Raw genomic sequence first — 21,453 nt, 5'->3', positions numbered from 1 at the left:
TCACAAAATAAATATGCCTTTGTGAAAGGCAATACATTTTAACCAGTTTATTTGAAGTAACATGCACATTGGATAAAGGGGAACCAATAGATGTACTGTACTTGAATTTCTAAAGGTATTTGTTAAACTGAAAAGGTTATTACTGAAAATAAAAGTTAATGGTGTGAAAGTAACATATTGGTATGGAAGGAAAACTGGCTAGGGGAACAGGAAACAGTCAGCACAAACATCATCTCCTGGTTAGAAAGATATATGAAGTAGTGTGCTACCGGGATTGATGCTATGGTTTCAGCTTTTTACAACTTATATAAATGACATGGATGAAGGGAAGCTGAAAATGTGTTGCTGGAAAAGCGCAGCAGGTCAGGCAGCATCCAAGGAACAGGAGAATCGACATTTCGGGCATCAGCCCTTCTTCAGGAATCAATTTTAAATGTGTTAATAAAAAGAAGAAACATAGAAACGGAAATTGCAAAGATAACAGTAGAAGATTACAAAGGATTACTGATTGGTTAAGTGACTGGGCAAAGATCTGGTAAGTGGAGCATAATGCACAAAAACATGAACTTGTCCAATTTGGCAAGAATGGAAAGTATGGATTTTATCTAAAAAGGTGAGACAATGAAAATTTCAGAGCTACAGAAGGAGTTGCAAAATATTCGTATGCAGGTATAGCAAGTAACGAGAAAAGCTAATAAGATGTTACATTTATTGAGAGTGAAATCGAATGCAAAAGTAGGATGGTTATACTTCAGTTTTATTGCCCAGTGGTAAGACCACATCTGGAGTACAATATACAGAATTGGTCTCCTTATTTAAAGGACGGATGTAAAGGTGTTAGAAAGCAGTTGAGAGAATGTTTATTAGGCCGATACCTGAAAGGGGTAGGTTGGATAGCTAGGCCAGTACCGGCTTGAGTTTCCTTAGGAAATTAACAGCCAACTTATTTGAAATGTTTAAATCTCCAGTAGGTTTTGACAGGTGGATATTGAAACACCGGTTCCTCTTGTGGAGGATTCTAGAACTTGGGGTCCCTAGTTCATGATATGGCGTACCCAATTTAAGACCAAAATGAGAACAATTATTTTTCGCCGAGAGTTGTGTCTCTTTGGAATTCTCTTCCGCAAAAGAGATAGGAAAATAATGATTTCTCATCTAGGTCTAGTTATAGACCTGAAAGAGGATGTTGGAAAGAATTGCTTGAGTGCTATTAGTGGCATGAAATTTCAGGTATGAGAAGAAAAAGGGAGAAGCTGGAATTGTTATCCTCACAGGAAGGAAATGTTAAGATATTTAATTGAGGTTTTCAAAATTACACAGTGTTTTGATTTCTTTTTGCAGGTGAGTTGGCACCAGAGAACACACATTTAAGATCATTCACAAAGAGATCAGTGGGACATGACAAGCTGAAAAGCTATACACAGTTAATTTTTGTGATCTGAGTACAATGCCTGGAAGGGTATTGAAGGAACATTCAAAAGGAAATTGAATATACTTGAAAATAAAAACATTGCAAAACAATTGAAAAAGAGCAGGGAAATAGCAATTTATCTGTTCTTTTATATAACCAGTATTGAAAGAATGGGTTGATTGACTTTGTTTTATGCTCTAAATCTCTATAATTCTATTCAGTAAACGTTGTGCTAATTACTAAGTTGAATTGTATTCTTGCAGTAACAGTCTTACTGACAAGATAAAGTCACAAGATGATAAAAGCATGGAATTACAACTAGCTCTGGTATGAAATTAACACACACTAAAGGAGAAAAACCCAATAGGTTCAATTTATTACGCCACTTGCACATCACTTTTATTAGCGATAATGAAGGTCTTGTATGCAGATGAGAAACAATCCAGAGATCCCAAGTTATTAGGGTCCGAATGTCAGTTCAATTATTATGTTATTAAAGAACTGACAGAGTCTTCGTAGACAATGAAAGTTTTAATTTAAATTTCTCTCAGGTTGCAAAATATGATAGTGCAAAATTGAGTTTGAAAGCTAATTCTAGCTACTCTGCAATCAGTCAAAAGCTGAAGATATACGAGTTAAGCACTGGTTTGAAAATAATCAAATTATATTAAACAGCTTACACTGACAAGAAGCCAAAACTATTTATTTAACTCAAAATGCACAGTAAACCTATTCCAGAATGATTTGAGCAATTACTGAATACAAACTGTCATTAAACCCATGATTGTTTTGGATTCAGAGACTCATTAGTGCAACAGAAATTGCATACTCAAACCTTTTAAATCTTGCACATTATACACCTTATTGAAGGAAACCAGTCAAATATCATTTAGTAATAAAAAAACTCCAATTGTTTTTTTTCCCCAAACTAGTTTTATTTATTAAATAAAAATATCACTCAGGTATGAGACATCTGGCAACACAGCATTGCTAAAAATGCAAAGAATTTATTAACTGTTCTAAATGGTTCCTTTTAAATTTAAGTGTTGTGAAGTCTGCCCAGAGACAGTGCCATGCAACGTAGTTGCTCGGTGAGGATCCATAAGAACTGAAGGGGTGAGTGAGCAGTATGAGTTGGAGATGATAATGCTATGAGAGGCAGAGGGAAAAGTCTTGCATTAATGTCAAAATTGTTTTCTATCTGGATAGGTGGAACTTGGGAAGATTTATGAACCAAATAGTCACCAGAGGGTGCCTTGCTTGTGGAAAATCAGTGGGATGAATGATGGGGCTTTGAAAAGTAAAATTTACCCTGAGGTGGCAAGGAGAATGGAGCCAGCTGAAATGCCAAAACGGAACTGGATGCTAACTATAAGGCTACAGGTCTGCACAAAAAAATAAGGTATTAACATGACATGGGGATTTCAGTTACATCAGTTTATTTATATATGTATTTTCTGTGGCTTAGTTGTCGACGACTAAGTAATGCTTGGTCAACATTGATTTTAGTCAACTCAAAATCTGAATTTTGTCATTAATTCTTTTATCAGTTGTTCAAGTATTCAGAACTCTTTAAAAGTTGGGATTGTAATTTTTGAGAAATCCAGGGTTTTGGTCCTACTGTAACAAAAGTTGTTCAAGCAAGAAACAAATTGAACCACCATTCCTATCATGTTATTTTTGTTTAGTAACATCAACTTTTAATTTGGATTGCCCTTTGCAGTGAAAGGAATAGAGCACTTTTATATACCATTTCCAAATTTTGTAAAGAAGCAAATCTATAATGATTTAATTGAAAGAAAAGATGAAGACAAGGCTTATCAAAGTCCAAAACAATATATATTTCAGATAATTAATAGTTCACATGTATAGCACGTTAAATCAATTTATTGTTCTTCTAGCATTGTTCCCAAGGACAATAAATCCACGTAAACATTACTATCTTCACCTACCTATAATCGGACGGTCTATTTTCTGAGTGATCCTCTCTGGGCCATCTGGAATTTTCATCATCCTGGGTGCATTTTATGCAAAAAAAAATTGACAAAAATTTAGAACCTCATTACCAGAACTCAAAATAAATTAAACAGAATGATATACATTGAGGGGAATTTTAGTCACAGTCAAAACAGGTTTGTGCCAAATAGGAAGTTAAAAATAATAAGATAAGAAGATTAAGTATGCTGCAAAACTGCCCACTTCCACCTTGAAAAGTGGAAGGACTGGGTGGGCAATTAATCTCTCAAACATGTGGGAATTACAGCAGTGTTTAAATCAACCCGAATAAATAAGAATGGTCTCCAGTCAGGCTCACTTGAGCTGAAGAAACAAAGTTATTCTGCACTATGGGAGAAAGAGCTAATGGAATATATTTTGCTTCACCTCAACATTTATGTCTAGTTGAAGGGAAGAAACTGCATGGTAATTCACAGGGAGGTGAGAAGTACAAGGATAGATGCTCAACAGGAATTCTCGGGCCTCTGAATTATTTGATAGGTGCATAGTGGAGAATACCTATGCTGCAGGTGAAGACAAACACTCACTCACTTGATGTTATTCGACAATGCCATGTTGTTTATAACTTTGTACAGACGAATGGAGGGGTTATCAGAGATTCTTACATTAGAGGAATAGTGTGTGACTTTTCCAGGTGTGATAGTGAGCTCAGAATGAATTGCTGTTTCCTAGCTGCTAGGGCAAGGAAAACAATTTAACCAGTGGAGACAATTCTGAAAGGAAACATTAAGTGCTGTGAAGATAGTGCCTTATTCTTCTATGGTTTTGATTGTGAACTGAAATTTTTTGAATTAGTTCCAAAAACGAAGGAATATTGGATGATTGCTGGATATTTTGAAAGCAAGTAACCTAACACTCATTGCTAGAATTGTTTACACAGCTGCTTGTTCTAGCAGTAATTGAAGTATAGCTTACAGATGAGCTGGAGCCAAAGGGTTGGGTACAAATGGAACTTGATTGCCAACAAGCAACCGATGGTTAGTCACTAGTCCACAGACCGATAACAAAGGCTTTCTGCCAACCTACACCTACAGCTGCACAACTTTGGGTTCTGAACAGGATAGGTGAGGTCTTTAAACCTCCACTATCTCAGGAGCTCTCTCTTTTCCTAGCGGTAAAAATTACTTAAAGCCCAAAGTAAAATTGGTTTAATTTTCCTTCAGCAGTTGCTACAACCTTGGCCTTTTAAACTTAAAATAGACTCTTTTATAATTATAAATGGATCCCCTTAGCCTCCTGAAAACTAGTGAAAGACTCAGAAAGAAAACAGTGAACCAGTGTTCTGACCAGCACAAGAATTAACACAGCAACCCTGTGAATTGGGACCACGGAACTACCAAGTCTTTCCTCTCCATAACACCCATTTTTGCTGTGTGTATACAAGTGCATGCATGTATGCAAGGGGTTCTAATAAAAATATTAAGAGTTTTAATAATAATGTTATGTGCTGACAGTTTCTAATTGTTTACCTTTAGCTAGAGTTTAATTACTTGTGATAAACAGCAATTTTTGTTAAGGATAGAAACTTATTCTGTGTTGTCAACTGGAGTCTGAGAGTCAGGAACATTGAAGAATCTTCACTTTATAAAAAATCTTTAGTTTTTGTAAGACTCCAGGAATAGCAGGGCTTAAATTTCCAGCATACCACGTAAGCCTTAGTTGACATAAAATACATCCATTACAAAGATTAGAATAAGTGTCTTGCAAATTCAGTTTGTGTGACACAGTAAAAAGTAGAACTTCTCAGGTAGCAATTTTAGAATTATTGCTGCATATGTACCCAGTTACGGAGAAGCAAATTAGAAGTTTTAATAGTTGACTGGCGATACAAAAGATTTCCAAATCAATGGAATTGGTCAGGGAACTCTTAAGACCAAAATAGGTTTCCTCTAAACCAATATCTTGGCAACCAATGTAAATTTAGCAAGTATGAAAAATCAAACCTGGAAAGGAACAGAAAGACAAATCCTTTCATCTTTGCAAAAAGTACTTTTGAACTTCAATCATTAACATAATGTTAAAAATAGAGGTATACACATTAGGACAGACAAATAAGAAATTAAGGAAATAGTGAAAGAGAGGCTGAAATCTGTTGCTGATTGTTCAAATAATTCAAAATAAGCAGGGTAAAAAGAAACAGTAATGTTTGTTCATCTTTTACATGACAAATACTGCAGATGCATGCTATCCAATCAAAATCACAGAAACTATAATTTCTAAACAAATTGCAGTTACTGCATAATTTAAAATTATTTGCTTTGCAAAAAACTGAGGAGGAGGAAGAAAGGTTATCCTTACCCAGGAGCCAGTTTTAAGTGAAGGACCAAACCGTCGACCATGTCCATAATCACGGTTGTCAGCAGAATACCCTCGATACTCCTCCGAATGGCTGTAATAATTATATTCACGGCCAGTGCTGCCACCTCTTCCTCCATCACCACAACGATCATAATCCTGCCTCCTTGATATCACTTGCACCGTTCTTTGAAAATCTGCAGATTCCTAGGAGAAAAAGATTCAAAATATTTGTGACAGAACACCATAGTAACATTAGAGTGCCACAGATTTTTAAAAGTAATTTTCCCAACGACAATACACAGGAGTACACATTAAATAAAGAAAATAAATTAAAGAAAACCTTACTTACTTAAAAATTCTGACTTACTGATCTAAACTTATAGAACAATAGTTAATTAACTAGCTTCGTTATTTGAGTAACCAAACATTTAATCCAAAGTGGAATGGCAGGACGCTACTTGACAGAACTGGGAAATTCAGTCCTACCCACTCACATTCCTCACAAAAGCCCCGAAACTGTCATCAGAAATTAAGGCCTCATCTTAAGGACAGGGAAACCAGGTTTTAAGTATTCTCATTGCAAGGGAAGCAGATTTAAAGGGCCTACTGGTCTACTTTTCCTCCAAGATCCTATGAAAAATTGGTTAAAAATGAGAACAGTCACAGTCACAATGTGGAATGCTTTGTGGATCAATGCTGTGCTACGTAACACATTTATAGCCCTTCTCTGGTTTCTTTAAGCAACAATTTTCAGAACAGGCAACACTGTTGTGCCAGCTAAAATCTAGCCATATAACAAAACTTTCCATTGACACCAACATAACATTTGAAGCTCGTCACAACTGAACTGCTACGTGAGTAAACGTTTTGGGTTTGTGATCTCCATTTTCCGTAGCTTATGATAACATTTAGGTCCTGTACATAGCAATCTGCTTGCACATCACTTCAATTTTCAATCCCAGTCATGGCCCAAAACCTTTGTCATATAATGATTCTGGTAAATAAGATGATGGTTTTTTTGCTACCAATAATCACACTTTAACATATATTTGGGTGACAAGTCAACCAACATTTTCAGCTATGAACCACAACTCTTACATTCATAATGAGTCTCAAATGTACAACATAGAAATGCAGGTTTTGTTTAACTTACACTTAGAAGTTGGCACATGGGATCAAGCAGGTGCCACAGGTCAAACAAAAATGTTTGGGATTTGGAAGACATGCTCAGACAGGGCAGACCACATATGACTTGGTGAGTGATGAACAAAAATGGGTTTTCCAGCAAAATTAATTAAGTACAAAGCAGCTTTCATGTTTAAAAATTGTAACATTTGCTTACAGAACAAATAACTGCAGAGCGAGGGAAAAGGAATTCACTGCTTGTGGAAAAGCTGAGAACAAGCGGAAGTGTGATCTGCACATAAACCTCAGTTTAACCAAATTAGCCAAATTTCAGTCAAACAACACAAAAGTAAAACTGTACATAGATAAGAGGGTGAGAGAAACATAAATGAGCGCGAATGGAATCTGCTGTTGCTGTATTATCTTCTCAACGAACTCAGATTTCAGCATTTACTGTTTTGAACTAAGTATGGTAAAACTTCATGCAGGAAGGACAGGAGAGAAAAAAAACGAGAACCTATTACGAATAAACATACAGCATGTTGTGTTCTTTCAGGATGTAAGCGACCCCGTTGATTTCTTTCGCCACATTGTGATCGTGACTCAGACCACATTCCCTCCTATATACGATGCTTGACTGTGAAGGAAAGACAGGGAATTAGTGAGACATATTACATGATTGCCAGCTATCCTGTTTTGCACTGAATAACAATGTTGTTTGCACGCCAGAGTGAATTTGGAAGTCTGTTGAGGACTAAAAGTGCACTTTCAAATCCCCATCTCATTTTAAACTACAAAACAAAGAATTTTTTAACTGTCCATGTGTTACTTGGAACTTCAGAATTTGTGTAATTTAACTATTAGAATAATGATTCACTTATTTAAGCAAAAAAATTGATGAATGTGAATTAAAAGGGTGACAAAAACATACAATTTGATATCTACAATATTAACACAAGGCTATAATTCATTACATAATTTACTGCACCAAACCTCATTGGATTGATTGCAACTTTAATAGAGAATGAAAATTCAAATTCAACTTGAGACATATGCAAAAGAAGAAATGCTTATTGGAATCCTGAGCAATAGCTGGGTGCACCCTTCTGAAGTGGATATCAGGAGGCATAGTTTAATCTTTTCTGTCAAACTTGTATTTTCCAGTGGTGTAATTCCAGCTGCTTCCTTATGAAGAATCTATTCTATTTCTCTTTCTGTACTTTGCATTAAATTGTAATATCATTTACAATTTTTCTATCCCCATTTTTGCATTCTTCATTTCTTCAGAAACCAAGATTGCAACAGCCAAAAAAGTTCACAATTTCCAATAAAGATGGATTGTATGTCAATCACAACTTTCACAAAAAAATTAACTATTCAGAATTTTAAAACAATTAAACAAGAAAAGCCTCATTGTTAACACTTGTTTAATTCACAAACTATGCATTTAATTCCAAGGGAAAATTCAGCATTTCTTCAATCCCCAGAAGTATATAAAGTAAGCTCCACAACATATATCTATCCTCAAAGTTCCGTCAATTAAACTGGGAACTTAAATCACCACCTCCCCAAGCAAGCTAACAGGCCTAAATTATTCATAGAAAAAGCAAAATCCCACAAATACTGGATTCGTGAAATAAAAGCAGAACATAGTGGAGAAACTCAATAGGTCTGGTCGGCATCAAGGGAGAAAGAAACACTTCAATGCTACTCTATCAGAAATATACTCAAGGGAAAATGTCATAGGTTTTATAGAAAAAGAGCAAGTAAACAAAACAAAAGGAAAGCCCAGGAAAACATTAAAAAGATTTGGGGAAATGAAGATCAATGGAACAACAGAACTGAAGTTAATGGTAACAGCTTTAATTAAGGAACAAGGCATTGATTCAGAGGAGATTAGCAGAATAAAAGGTCAGTTCTGAAAACAAAAACATGAAAACAAGGTACAGATACTGGGGGAAAAGCAAATCAAATCGAAGGACAGTTCACAGTCTGCAGTTGTTAAACTCAGTATGAAGTTGAGAAGGCTGTTAAGTGCTAAACTGTAAAATAAAATGCTAGTCTTCCAGCTTGCATTGGGCTTCACTGGAATACTGCAGCAGACCAAGGAGAGAAATGTGAGCATGAGAGCAAGATGGTGTGTCGTGCACTGAAATAGAAAGTTGAAGTCATGTCTTCGGTTTGCGGTTTGAACAGAGATGTACTGTGAAGAAGTTACCAAGTCCAGGTTCACTGTGTGATGGAGAAAGTATTGCAACAAGCAGATTCAGTATAGAGTGAAAAAAAAACATGTAAACTGCGACTTCACCAGGCAGAAGTGCCATATGATCTTGGACATTGAGAAGGGAGATGAAAGAGCAAGTGTTCACCACCTGTGATTGCACAGGAAGATGCTATGGGAGGGTGTGAAGTGCTGAAAGTGATAGAAGTAGCCCAGGGTGTTACAGGGGGTCCTTCCCTTTGGAATGCTAACTGGGGAGTGGAAGATGTAATTGGTTGTGGCATCATGCTGGAGATGGCAAGAATGGACCTTTGAATATGGAAGTTGGTGGGATGGACAGTGAAGACAAGTGGAAGCCCACTTTGGTTCTCAGAGGAAGAGGAAGGGGTGAAGACAGAGGTGTGGAATGAGTCAGATAGAGATGATCCTCCCCTTCAAACACAGTGGGGGCATCCTCAGAAAAAAAAAGATGGCATATCAGAAATACAATTGTGGAAGGTAGACCCTTTAGAAAGAACGTAAAAGAAAATGGGAGAACTGAATGGAATAATTACTGGAATCCAGCGGTGAGGAAGTGTACTTGAGGTAGTTGTGGGAACTGGTGGGCTTCCAATGAATAATAGACAGAAGTGGGTACTGCAAATGCTAGAGATTAGAGTGGTGCTGGAAAAGCACAGCAGGTCAGGCAGCATCCGAGGAGCAGGAAAATCAACGTTTCAGACAAAAGCACTTCATTAGTAGACAGGCTGTCCTTGAAAACTGAGATAGAGAAAGAAAAAAGGAAGGAAGGAGTGGGAAATGTATCAAGTAAAGGTAGGAGAAGAATAGAAATTGAAAGTAAAAGTAATTAACTTTCCAGATCTGGACAGTCATTGATCTGCTCAAGAAAGAGTTACAGGGCCTGGCCCTGAAGTAGGATTGGAATAAGGAACGATCTTAAAATCCTGAAGTTTGATGTGGTTATTTGCATCTGCAGCTCATCAACTTTATCTACCAGGCTTTGTGTTCACTGAAAAGCAGTGCAACCTAACAAGTTATTTTGGAGTCATAGAGATGAACAGCACAGAAACAGACCCTTCAGTCCAACTTGTCCATGCCAACCAGATATCGCAACTCAATCTAGTCCCACTTGCCGGCACCCGGCCCATATCCCTCCAAATCCTTCCTATTCATATGCCCATCCAAATGCCTCTTAAATGTTGCAATTATCCCACCCTCCACCACTTCCTCAGCCAACTCATTCCATACACGTACCACCCTCTACATGAAAAGGTTGCCCTTTAGCTCTCTTTTATATCATTCCTCTCTCACCGTAAACCTATGCCCTCTAGTTCTGAACACCCATGCCAGGGAAAATACCTTGTCTATTTACCCTATCCATGCCCTTCATGATTTCATAAACCTCTAAGGTCACCCCACAGCCTCCAATATTCCAGGTAAAACACCCCCAGGCTATTCAACCTCTCCCTATAGCTCAAATCCTCTAACCCTGGCAACATCCTTCTAAATCTTTTCTGAACCCTTTCAAGTTCCACAACATCCTTCCGATAGGAAGGAGACTAGAATTGCATGCAATATTCCAACTGTGGCCTAACCAATGACCTGTACATCCACAACATATCTCCTAACTCCAATATTCAGTACTCTGACCAATAAAGGAAAGCATACTAAACACCTTCTTCACTATCCTATCTACCTGCGACTCTGCTTTCAAAGAGCTATGAACTTGCACTCCTGTGTCTCTTTGTTCAGCAACATTCCCTAGGACCTTACTGTTAAGTTTTTAAGTCCTGCTAAGATTTGCTTTCCCAAATGCAACATCTCACATTCATCTAAGTTAAACTCCATCTGCCAATCCTCAGCCCATTAGCCCATCTGATCAAGATTCCATTGTAATCTGAGGTAACCTCCTTTCCTGAAGAAGGGCTTATGCCCGAAACATCGATTCTCCTGTTCCTTGGATGCTGCCTGACCTGCTGCACTTTTCCAGCAACACATTTTCAGCTCTGATCTCCAGCATCTGCAGTCCTCACTTTCTCCTTCTTCACTGTCCACTACACCTCCAATTTTGGTGTCATCTGCAAACTTAATGACTATACCTCTTATACTCACATCCAAATCATTTATATAAATGACAAAAAGTAGTGGACCCAGCACTAATCCGTGTGGCACTCCACTGGTTAAAGGCCTCCAATCAGAAAAACAACTCTCCATCACCACCCTCCGTCTTTTACCTTTTGAGCCAGTTCTGTATCGAAATGGCTAGTTCTCCCTGTATTCCATAAGATCTAACCTTGCTAACCAGTCTCCCATGAGGAACCTTGTCGAACGCCTTACTGAAGTCCATCTAGATCACATCTACTGCTCTGCCCTCAATCCTTTTTAGTACTTCTTCAAAAACTCAATCAAGTTTGTGAGACATGATTTATTTCCTCTTAACCTGTTTTCACATAATACCTAACAATTTCTTGTGCAATCTCTCTCGCCTACTCTTATGTGCACCTTGTTTCTCCTTTCTAATGTTCCCTTCTCCTTAACAACTTAAACAAGTTTAAAATTACCGCAACAGCATGAGGAAAATGCTCTGCAAGGATAATGGTTCTGATTCAGTTCATTTATATCCCATTCCATTGTTTCAGTTCCTTTAAACAGGGAATCAGCCCTAAGGATTCTCCATCTTTCCAGTCAGGCACTTATCTGTTCTACCTTCCAATTTCTATATTCATTAATACCCAAGCCTGGGATGAATATATAAGTTACTGTGGGGGAGTCCAAAACCAGAGGACATAGGTTTAAAGTGAGAGGGGCAAGAGTTAAAATAGATCCAAGGGGCAACATTTTGATGCAAAGGGTGGTGCATGCATGGAATGAGCTGCCATGTGAAGTGGTGGAGGCTGGTACAATTACAGCATTTAAAGAAGGTACTTGGATAGGTACATGAATAAGAATGGTTTACAGGGTATGGGCCAAATGCTGGCAAATGGGAGTAGATTAACTTAGGATATCTCGTCGGCATGGATGAGTAGGACCGAAGAGTCTGTTTCTACGCTGTACATCTCTATGACTCTACTATCTGTGACATCCCTGGACTCATCTCTTTTCTAGCTCCCTAAAATCTGCTTGCAGGACCTTATCTCTCTTTCCATGCATGATGTTGGTATGAATATGGACCAGAGATTTGGCTGGTCACCTTACCTCCTGAACACTCTGCAGCCTCTATCACATCATACACCCTTTAATCAATCAATGAGGCAATATATCAATGAAAAATACATGAGAAAGTGCAACACTTGACCTACTCTCAGGAAATAAGACAGAGCAGGTGACCAAGGTGTCAGTGGGGGAGCACATTGGGGTCATTGACCATAATTCTATTAGTTTTAAAATAGTGATGGAAAAGGATGCACTGAATCCAAAAGTTAATATTCTAAATTGGAGGAAGGTCAATTTTGATGGTATTAGGCAAGACCTTTCAAAAGTTAATTGCAGGTGGATGTTCGCAGGTAAAGGGATGGCTGGAAAATAGGAAGCCTTCAGAAATAAGATAACGAGAGTCCAGAGACACTATATTCCTATTAGGGTGAACGGCGAGGCTGATAGGTGTCGAGAATGAGGGATGACTACAGAAATTGAGATTTTGGTTAAAAAACAAAGGAAGCATATGCCAGGCATAGACAGCAGAGATGAAGTGAATCCTTAGAAGCGTATATAGGCAATAGGAGTACACTTAAAAGAGAAATCAGGAGGGCAAAAAGGGGACATGAGATAGCTTTGACAGATCGGGTTAAGAAGAATCTAAAAGGGACTTTTTAAAATATATTAAAAGGATAAAAGGGTAAATAGGGAGAGAATAGGGCGCCTTTAAGATCAGCAAGGTTGCCTATATGTGGAATTACAAGAGATGGGGGAGATACTAAATGAGTATTTTGCATCAGTGTTTACTGTGGAGGAGGATGTGGAAGATACAGAAAGTGGGGAAATAAATAGCGACATCTTGAAAAATGCCCATATCACAGAGGTGGTGGTGCTGGACGTCTTAAAATGTGTAAAGATGGATAAGTCACTTAGACCTGATCAAGTATACCCTAAAACCTGTGGAAAGCTAGGAAGTGATTGCTGGGCCCTTGTATTTGTAACATCAATAGCCACAAGTGAGGTGCCACAAGACTGGAGGTTGGCTAATCTGGCTCCACTATTTAAGAATGGTAGTAAGGAAAAGCCAGGGAACAATAGACTGGTGATCCTGACGTTGCTGGTGGGCAAAACGTTGGAGGAAATTGGAGGAGTTATTTGTATTTAGAAAGGCAAGGACTTATTATGGTTTGTCAACATGGCTTGGTGTGTGGAAAATCATGTCTCATTAACATGAATTAGTGTTTTGGAGGAACAAAAGAGGATCGATGAGGGCAGAGTTGTGGACGCGATCGATATGGAATTCAGGAAGACATTTGTCAAACTTCTTCGTGCTAGACTGGTTAGCAAAGTTAGATCACATGAATACAGGGAGAACTAGCCATTTGGATACAGAACTGGCTCAAAAGGTAGAGGACAGAGGGTGGTGGTGAAGGGTTGTTTTTCAGACTGGAGGCCTGTGATAAATGGTGTAATACAAGGATCAGTGCTGGGCCCACTGCTTTTTGTCATTTATACAAATGACTTCAGTGTGAACATTGAAGGTATGGCAGTAAGATTGCCCCAAAATTGGAGGTGTAGCAGAAAGTGTACAACGGGATCTTGATCAGCCAATGGGCTGAGGAGTGGCAGGTGGAGTTTAACTTCGATAAACATGAGATGCTGTATTTTGGAAAGGCAAATCAGGGCTGGACATATATACTTAAATGGTAAGGTCCTAGGGAGTGTTGCTGAACAAAGACACCTTGGAGTGCAGGTTCATAATTCCTTGAAAGTGTAGTCACACGTAGATAGGACAGTAAAAAAGGCATTGGTATGCTTTCCTTTATTGGTTAGTGCATGGAGTATAGGAATTGGGAGATTATGTTGCAGCTGTACAGGACATTGGTTAGGCCATTTTTGGAATACTGCGTGCAATTCTGGTCACCATGCTATCGGGAGGATGTTGTGAAACTTGAAAGGGTTCAGAAAAAATTTACAAAGAACGTTGCCAGAGTTAAAGGGTTTGAGCTATCGGGACAGACTGAATAGGCTGCAGCTATTTTCCCTGGAGATTGGAGGCAGAGGGGTGACCTTATCAAGGATTATAAAATCATGACGGGTACGGATAGGGTAAACAGAAAGGCACAATGGATCTGCAAACATGAATATGGTTTCCCTGACATGGGCAGCCTAAAACTAGAGGGCACAGGTTTACCTGACACAGGAAAGATTTAATAGAGACGTAAGAGGCAACTTTTTCCACACAGAGGGCGGTGTGTGTATGGAATGAGATGCCAGAGGAAAGCGGCGGAGGCTGGTACAATTACAACATTTAAAAAAAAGTATCTGGATGGGTACATGAATAAAAAGGGTTTAGTGGGACATGGGCCAAATGCTGGAAAATGGGACTAGATTAATTTATGATATCTGGTCAGCATGGACAAGTTGGACCAAAGGGTCTGTACAGCTCTTATGACTCTAGTTTGGGGAAACTGCCATTAAAAGAATTTCATACCACTATTGCTTTTCTAATATTCTGCCTGCTCCCTTTTATAGTTGAGTCAAGGTTTGCATAAAGATTTCGAGCTCAGGTGCCGGTTGTCGTAGTTTTGGATACGTTCGTCAAGTTGGGAAATGGATTTGCAGACATTTTGTCTCGTCAAGGTCACATCTTCTGTGCTTTGGAGCCTCCTGTGAAGCTCTGTTGTACTCTCTTCTGGAATTTATTTGGTTCCGTTCCTGCTATTTCCAGTTGCTCCTTGTAATAGCCAGTATATTGGGTCTAGGTCAACATGTTTAATGGAGTCTGTGGAGGAGTGCCATGTTTCTAGAAATTCTCTGGATGTCCTCCGTTTAGCTTGTCCTGAGATCGCTGTGTTGTCCCAATCGAATTTGTAGTCCTGTCATCTGTGCATGCGGCTCCCAGGAACAGCTGTCATGGCGTTTAGTGGCTAGTTGGTGCTCATGAATGCAAATTGCTAGTTGTCTGCCTGTTTATCCGACAGTGCTGCATATAGTGTTTGCAGGGAATCTTGTAAATTATGTTTGTCTTGCACATGATAGGTATAGGTTCTTTTAGAATGCACGCAACACGACAGAGGACAAACAGGCAGACAACAAGCAATCCGCATCCACAAATATCAACTCGCCACTGAATGCAATAACCAGTTGTTCCTAGCAGCAACACACACAGATGACAAGGACCACAAATTCGACTGGGACAAAACACCAATCATAGGTCAAGTGAAATAGAGGACAGCCGGAGAATTTCTAGAAGCATGGCACTCATCCACAGACTCCATCAACAAACATGTAGACCCAGACCCAATATGCTGGCTACTACAGCAACCAACCAAAACCTGCAACCAGAAGCAGCAGGAATGGAACAAATTAAATTCCAGAAGACACGGTACAGCAGTGCTTCATAAGAGGCTCCAAAGCACTGAACACGTTACCTAAACAGGGGACAAAACACCTGCAAATCAACTTCCCAGTTTAGCGACCACACCCACAACTACGATATTTGAGTCACTTTAATATTGCCTCAAGTTGCATTCTTCAAAGGAATCATCATCCTCAACAGCATTCAGACCTAAATAGTTAGAAAGTGAGATGTATGGAGGGGACTCCTGCACACTCTGGTAGTCATCAATCCCATCTCAATCTGCTCACCCTTCAGCTGGAGTGTGACCACTTCCAGAAACATGTCATTCACAAAATTCTCTGTCTTGTGGATGCATTGTATTGTCTCCAGTTACCACTCAAATTCTGAAATCCAAAGCTCAAACTTGTCCAGCTGAAGACATTTCCTGCACATGTAGTCGCATGATTGTAGTATCTTGGAGCACCCAACCAAGGTGTCAGATACCCATTTGAAAGGGCAGGGATTTCCTGCTATAATTCAATGTACTGGACCACTAAACAAATTGATCAGAATAAAAAAGTATGACATCAAAGATGAGACTTCAATCCAAATTCAACTATTCCAGCTCCTTACCTTCGATCCTTCCCTCAACATTGAACTTAGTTCCATTGAGTACTGTCTCTCCCCGCTCTCTAATCAGACTCTTGACTTCACTCCAGAATCGCTCTTTCAATTTTTGCCTGTGTTCTTCTAGCCTAGTCTGTTCCGCTGCTGTACCCATTAGCCTGAACTACAGTTACACTTCCTGATTCAAGTTTGCAGATCCATCACACCTTTCTTTCTTCCTCAGGTCTCACCCTTACGAGAACTATATCCTGGTATTGCAATATTATGAGGAGAAAGTGAGGACTGCAGATGCTGGAGATCAGAGCTGAAAATGTGTTACTGGAAAAGCACAGCAGGTCAGGCAGCATTCAAGGAGCAGGAGAATCGATGCTTTTCCAGCAACACATTTTCAGCATTGTAATATTATGATCCCAGCTGATAGTAATTCTAGTAAGTAAGACTTCATTTTTTCAATTTGCTTGATGTGGTGATCAATCACTGGACATATTCAAATATGACTTTAACAAGAGAACTAAATTTATTATGCAAATGAAAAGAAACAAAACCTATGGCTATATACAACAATTTGGAAAGAATATCTTCTTAAACAATTAAAAATTCAACCAATTTTCCCTGCAATATATTTACAGAAACTTAATCCCAGTGGTCTCATTCCTATTTTTCTCTTTAAAATTTCTTAATAAACCGACAAGGCTCCAGTGTTTTTTCAGTGCACATTCACTAGATAGGATCCTCTTCATTACTGTGTCTTCCTGAAAGACATCGACAAAGGCTAATTTGCTCAATTTTCATATTGAACCTTTAAAGAAAAAGAAATTCACATTTGTGGCCCCTCTCCACCTGCTTCTCTGAAACTTAGCAACATTTTCAAACAAAAATTACTTTGACCCACTCTGACATGTCAAGTAAACAAGTCATCTTTGTAGCACAGAAAACCAAAAATGCATTCTCCTCTACTACAGAAACAAAGTCCCCAAAAATATAAACTTTCATCTTAGTACTATACCTTCAGGTACCCAAAGCTAAGCTCTAAAATTTCCTTCCCAAACCCCTGTACCATCATGTCTCTTGCTCCCATGAGATCTGGCATTAAACTAATCAATCAGTTACCATGGTTTTGGCTAGTAACTCTCTCTCTGGCTCAGTTTTTTGTTAAAACTGATCTCTGGAGTGCTGTGGAGGAGTTTATTATCTGGATGTAGGTTTGCTTGCTGAGCTGGAAGGTTTGTTTCCAGACATTCCATCACCATACTAGATAACATCTTCTATGAGCCTCTGGATGAAGCACTGGTGGTGTAGCCCGCTTTCTATTTATATGTTTGGGTTTCCTTGGGTTGGTGATGTAATTTCCTGTTCCTTTTCGCAGGGGGTGGTAAATGGAATCCAAGTCAATGGGTTTGTTGATAGAAGCATGGCATTCTAACTGGAGCTCTAAGAGGTCTTGTGCATCTCTGTTTGACTTGTCCTAGCCAAAGTGGTGCCCTTCTTCATCCGTATGTAAGGATACTATTTAGAGTGGGTCATGTCTTTTAGTGGCTAATCGATGTTCATGTATCCTGGTGGCTAGTTTCCTGCCCGTTTGTCCAATGTACTTTTGTTACAGTTCTTGCAAGGTATTTCATAAGTTACATTAGTTTTGCTTGCGTTCTGCTTGTTTGACACTATACAGACAAAACACATCCAGAAACCCTTAGCCACACTCCACTACATCACAAGACATCTCAGAAATGACTGTCAGACTACTCAGACTCCTTGGCATCATGGTAGCCCACAAACCCACCAACACGCTAAAACAGCAGCTAATGAACTTGAAAAGACCCCATACAGACAACAAGCAAAACTAATGTCATTTACAAAATACCTTGCAAGAACTCTTAACAAATATACATTGGACAAACAGGCAGAAAACTAGCCACCAGGATACATGAACATCAACTAGCCACTAAAAGACATGATGCACTCTCACTAGTATCCTTACACATACGATGAGGAAGGACACCACTTTGGGACAACACATCCATCCTAGGACGAGTCAAACAGAGACACACGAGAATTCCTAGAAGCATGGCATTCCAACTGTAACTCTATCAACAAACACATTGACTTGGATCCCATGTACCATCCCCCCTGAGAAAAAGAACAGAAAATGACATCACCAAAGGAAATGACATCACCGCAGGAAATGCCATTACCAATCCAAGGAAAACCAAACATATAAACAGAAAGTGGGCATCGCCACAAGTGCTTCATCCAGAGGTTCACTGAAGATGTTACCTTGTATGGCGACGAAATGTCTGAAAACTCCAGCTCAGTGAGCAAACTTACATCCAGAACCTCAATCTGAGCTACAAATCTTCTCAAAACTCACTAGCGTTTATTATGCTAAGAAATTGCATATGCATTTTATTGTTGATCGTAAGCTTTAGCAAAATGCCTTCGATTCTGTGATTTTGTGACATTGCTGCTGTCGAGTAAGATTAACTAATTCTCAAATTTACAGCCTGATTTTAGAGTATTTATTTCACAGAAAAACAGAATGGCTACTGTAGAAAGAAGCCAATTGACCCACTGTATCCATGCCAGGACTCAGAATAATTCAGCTACTCTCAATAATTTTTGAAGTGAGAGGAGAAAAATTTAAAAAGGGACCCGATGGGCAACTTTTCCACATAGAACGTGATTTGTCTGTGGAATGAACTATCAGAGGAAGTGGTTGATGGAGGTACGGCTACAACATTTAAAAGACATTTGTACAGATACACGAGTAGGGAAGATTTAGAGGGATATGGGCCAAATGCAGGCAAAAGGGAACTAGTTTATTTTGGGAAACTTGGTCGGCATGGACTGAAAGATCTCTGTGTTGTAGGAGTTTCTGACTAGCATTCCTGTTGGTTCCACTGAATTAACTCCAGACAATTACCCAAAACCTCTCTGAAAGCCATGATTAATTCAGTTCAAGTTGATCAAGGTTCACAATAACATTCAGGTTTTTGAACTCTACGTCAATATTTATGAAGCCCAAGATTCCAAGTACATTACTAACCCTTCTGCATTCAATGATGTGCGCACATATAACCCCAGTTCTGGCAACATCCTGGTAAATCTCTTCTGAACACTCTCCAGCTTAATAATATCCTTCCAAGAACAGGGAGACCAGAACTGGACACATCAGAAGAGGCCTCAATGTCCTGTACACCTTCAACATGACCTCCCAACTCAAAGGACTGAGCAATGATGACAAGATTAGATTATTTTACAGAGTGGAAACAGGCCCTTCGGCGCAACAAGTCCACACCGACCCGCCAAAGCGCAACCCACCCATACCCCTACATTTACCCCTTACCTAAGACTACGGGCAATTTAGCATAGCTAATTCACCTAACCTGCACGTCTTTGGACTATGGGAGGAAACCGGATCACCTGGAGGAAACCCACACAGACGCGGGGAGAACGTGCAAACTCCACACAGTTGCCTGAGGTGGGAATTGAACCTGGGTCTCTGGCGCTGTGAGGCAGCAGTGCTAACCACTGTGCCACTGTGCCGCCCACCAAGCATGCCAGGTTTCTCTTTCACAAAACTACCCGGGCCCTACCTTTAATTGTGCAAGTCTTGCCTTTGTTTGTTTTTACCAAAATGCAATACCTCACACTTATCCAAACTAAACTCCATTTGCCACTCTTCAGCCCATTGACCCAAATGATCAAGATCTCTTTGTAATTTTAGACAACATTTTTCATTGTCCATTCTACCAATAATCTTGGTGTCATCCACAAACATACTAACCATGTTTTTTATATTTCCATCTAAACCATTTACGTAAATGACAAAAGTGGACCCAGCATCAATTCCCGTGGAATACTTTGGTCACAGGCATCCAGTACGAAAAACAACCCTCCACCATCATTCTGTCTCCTGCTGTTATGGCAATTTTGTATCCAATTGGAAGTTCACAGTGAATCCTGTGTGATCTAACTTTATTAGTTAGCCTACCATGCAGAATCTTGTCAAAGGCTTTACTAAAGTCCAAATAAACAAACAATGTCTATCATTCTGCACTCAATCCTCTTGATTTCCCTTGCACAAAACCATGCTGACTATCCCTTATCGGTCTCGGCTTCTCCAAATGCATATATCTCCTATCTTTCAGAATCACTTCCAATAACAGGGGCAGCACAGTGGCTCAGTGGTTAGCACTGCTACCTCAACAGTGCCAGGACCAGGTTCAATTCCAGCCTTGGACAACTATCTGTGTGGAGTTTTCACGTTCTCACAGTGTCTGCGTGGGTTTCTTCCAGGTGCTCCGGTTTCCTCCCACAGTCCAAAGATGTGCAGGTTAGATGTGCTAAATTGCCCATAGTTTTCATGGATATGTAGATTAAGTGCATTCGTCAGGGGTAAATATAGGGTAGGGGAATGGATCACAGTGGGTTACTCTTCGGAGGGTCGGTGTAGACTTGTTGGGCTGAAGGGCCTGTTTTCACACTTTAGGGATTCTAATTCTGAACCTCCCCACCACCAAAGTGAGACTCACAGGTCTCTAGTTCCCAGACTTCTCCTTACAACTCTTCTTAAAGAAAGGCACAACATATGCTACTCTCCAGTCATTCAGCACCTTAAGCATATTCATAGAAGACACAAATATTTCTGCAAGGGCCCCACAATTTTCTCACTAACTTCCCCACAAAGTCTTGGGATACACAAGGTCAAGTCCTGGAAATTTATCCACCTTCATATTTTCTAAGACCTCCACCATTTCCTCTTATGTCATAGGAGCTATTTTCAAAATATCAGTATTTATTTCTTTGAGTTCTCTGGCCTTCATTTATTTCTCCACATTAAAAACTGATGCAAAATATTCATTTAACTCTCCCCTTATCTCCTGATTTCAACACAATTATGACCTTATTAATCTTTAAGGGGCCCTTACTTGCTTGCGAGTTGCTGTCTTGCTCTTAATGTATATGCAGAATCTCTTTGATTATCCTTAACGTTATTTGCCAATCTAGACTCTCTCATATCCCCTTCTTTCCCTTCCCGATATCCATTTCTTAAGAATGCTCTTACACTTTATACTGTCCAACAGATTCATTTGAACCCTGTTTTCTTTATCTAATTTACAATTCTTTATTCTTGACTAGAACCTCAATATCTTGATTCCATCCATTGTTCTTTAATCCTACCAGCCTTACCTTTCAGTCTAACAGGAACATAATGACTCTGAACTCTTGTTATCACACTCTTAAAGCCTCCCACTTATCAGTCATGCCTTGACCGCA

General features: G+C 39.3%; 1 protein-coding gene across 6 annotated transcripts in view; it reads right to left on the bottom strand.

Moving 5' to 3' along the window:
* Positions 1-21,453, bottom strand: part of pphln1 (periphilin 1) — a 150,496-nt gene that overhangs the window by 125,008 nt on the left and 4,035 nt on the right. For all 6 annotated transcript variants that reach the window (XM_072552595.1, XM_072552596.1, XM_072552598.1 and 3 more), the window contains exons 2-4: positions 7,387-7,487; positions 5,726-5,929; positions 3,364-3,425 (exon numbers count right to left, since the gene is read on the bottom strand). In XM_072552595.1, the coding sequence (XP_072408696.1) occupies positions 3,364-3,425; positions 5,726-5,929; positions 7,387-7,464 (344 nt within the window). In that variant the 5' untranslated portion in view covers positions 7,465-7,487. The remainder of the gene's footprint in view (positions 1-3,363; positions 3,426-5,725; positions 5,930-7,386; positions 7,488-21,453) is intronic.

Source organism: Chiloscyllium punctatum, chromosome 32 (assembly GCF_047496795.1).
Source record: "Chiloscyllium punctatum isolate Juve2018m chromosome 32, sChiPun1.3, whole genome shotgun sequence".
Classification (NCBI taxonomy): domain Eukaryota; kingdom Metazoa; phylum Chordata; class Chondrichthyes; order Orectolobiformes; family Hemiscylliidae; genus Chiloscyllium; species Chiloscyllium punctatum.
This window is presented reverse-complemented; position numbering and strand designations above follow the sequence as displayed.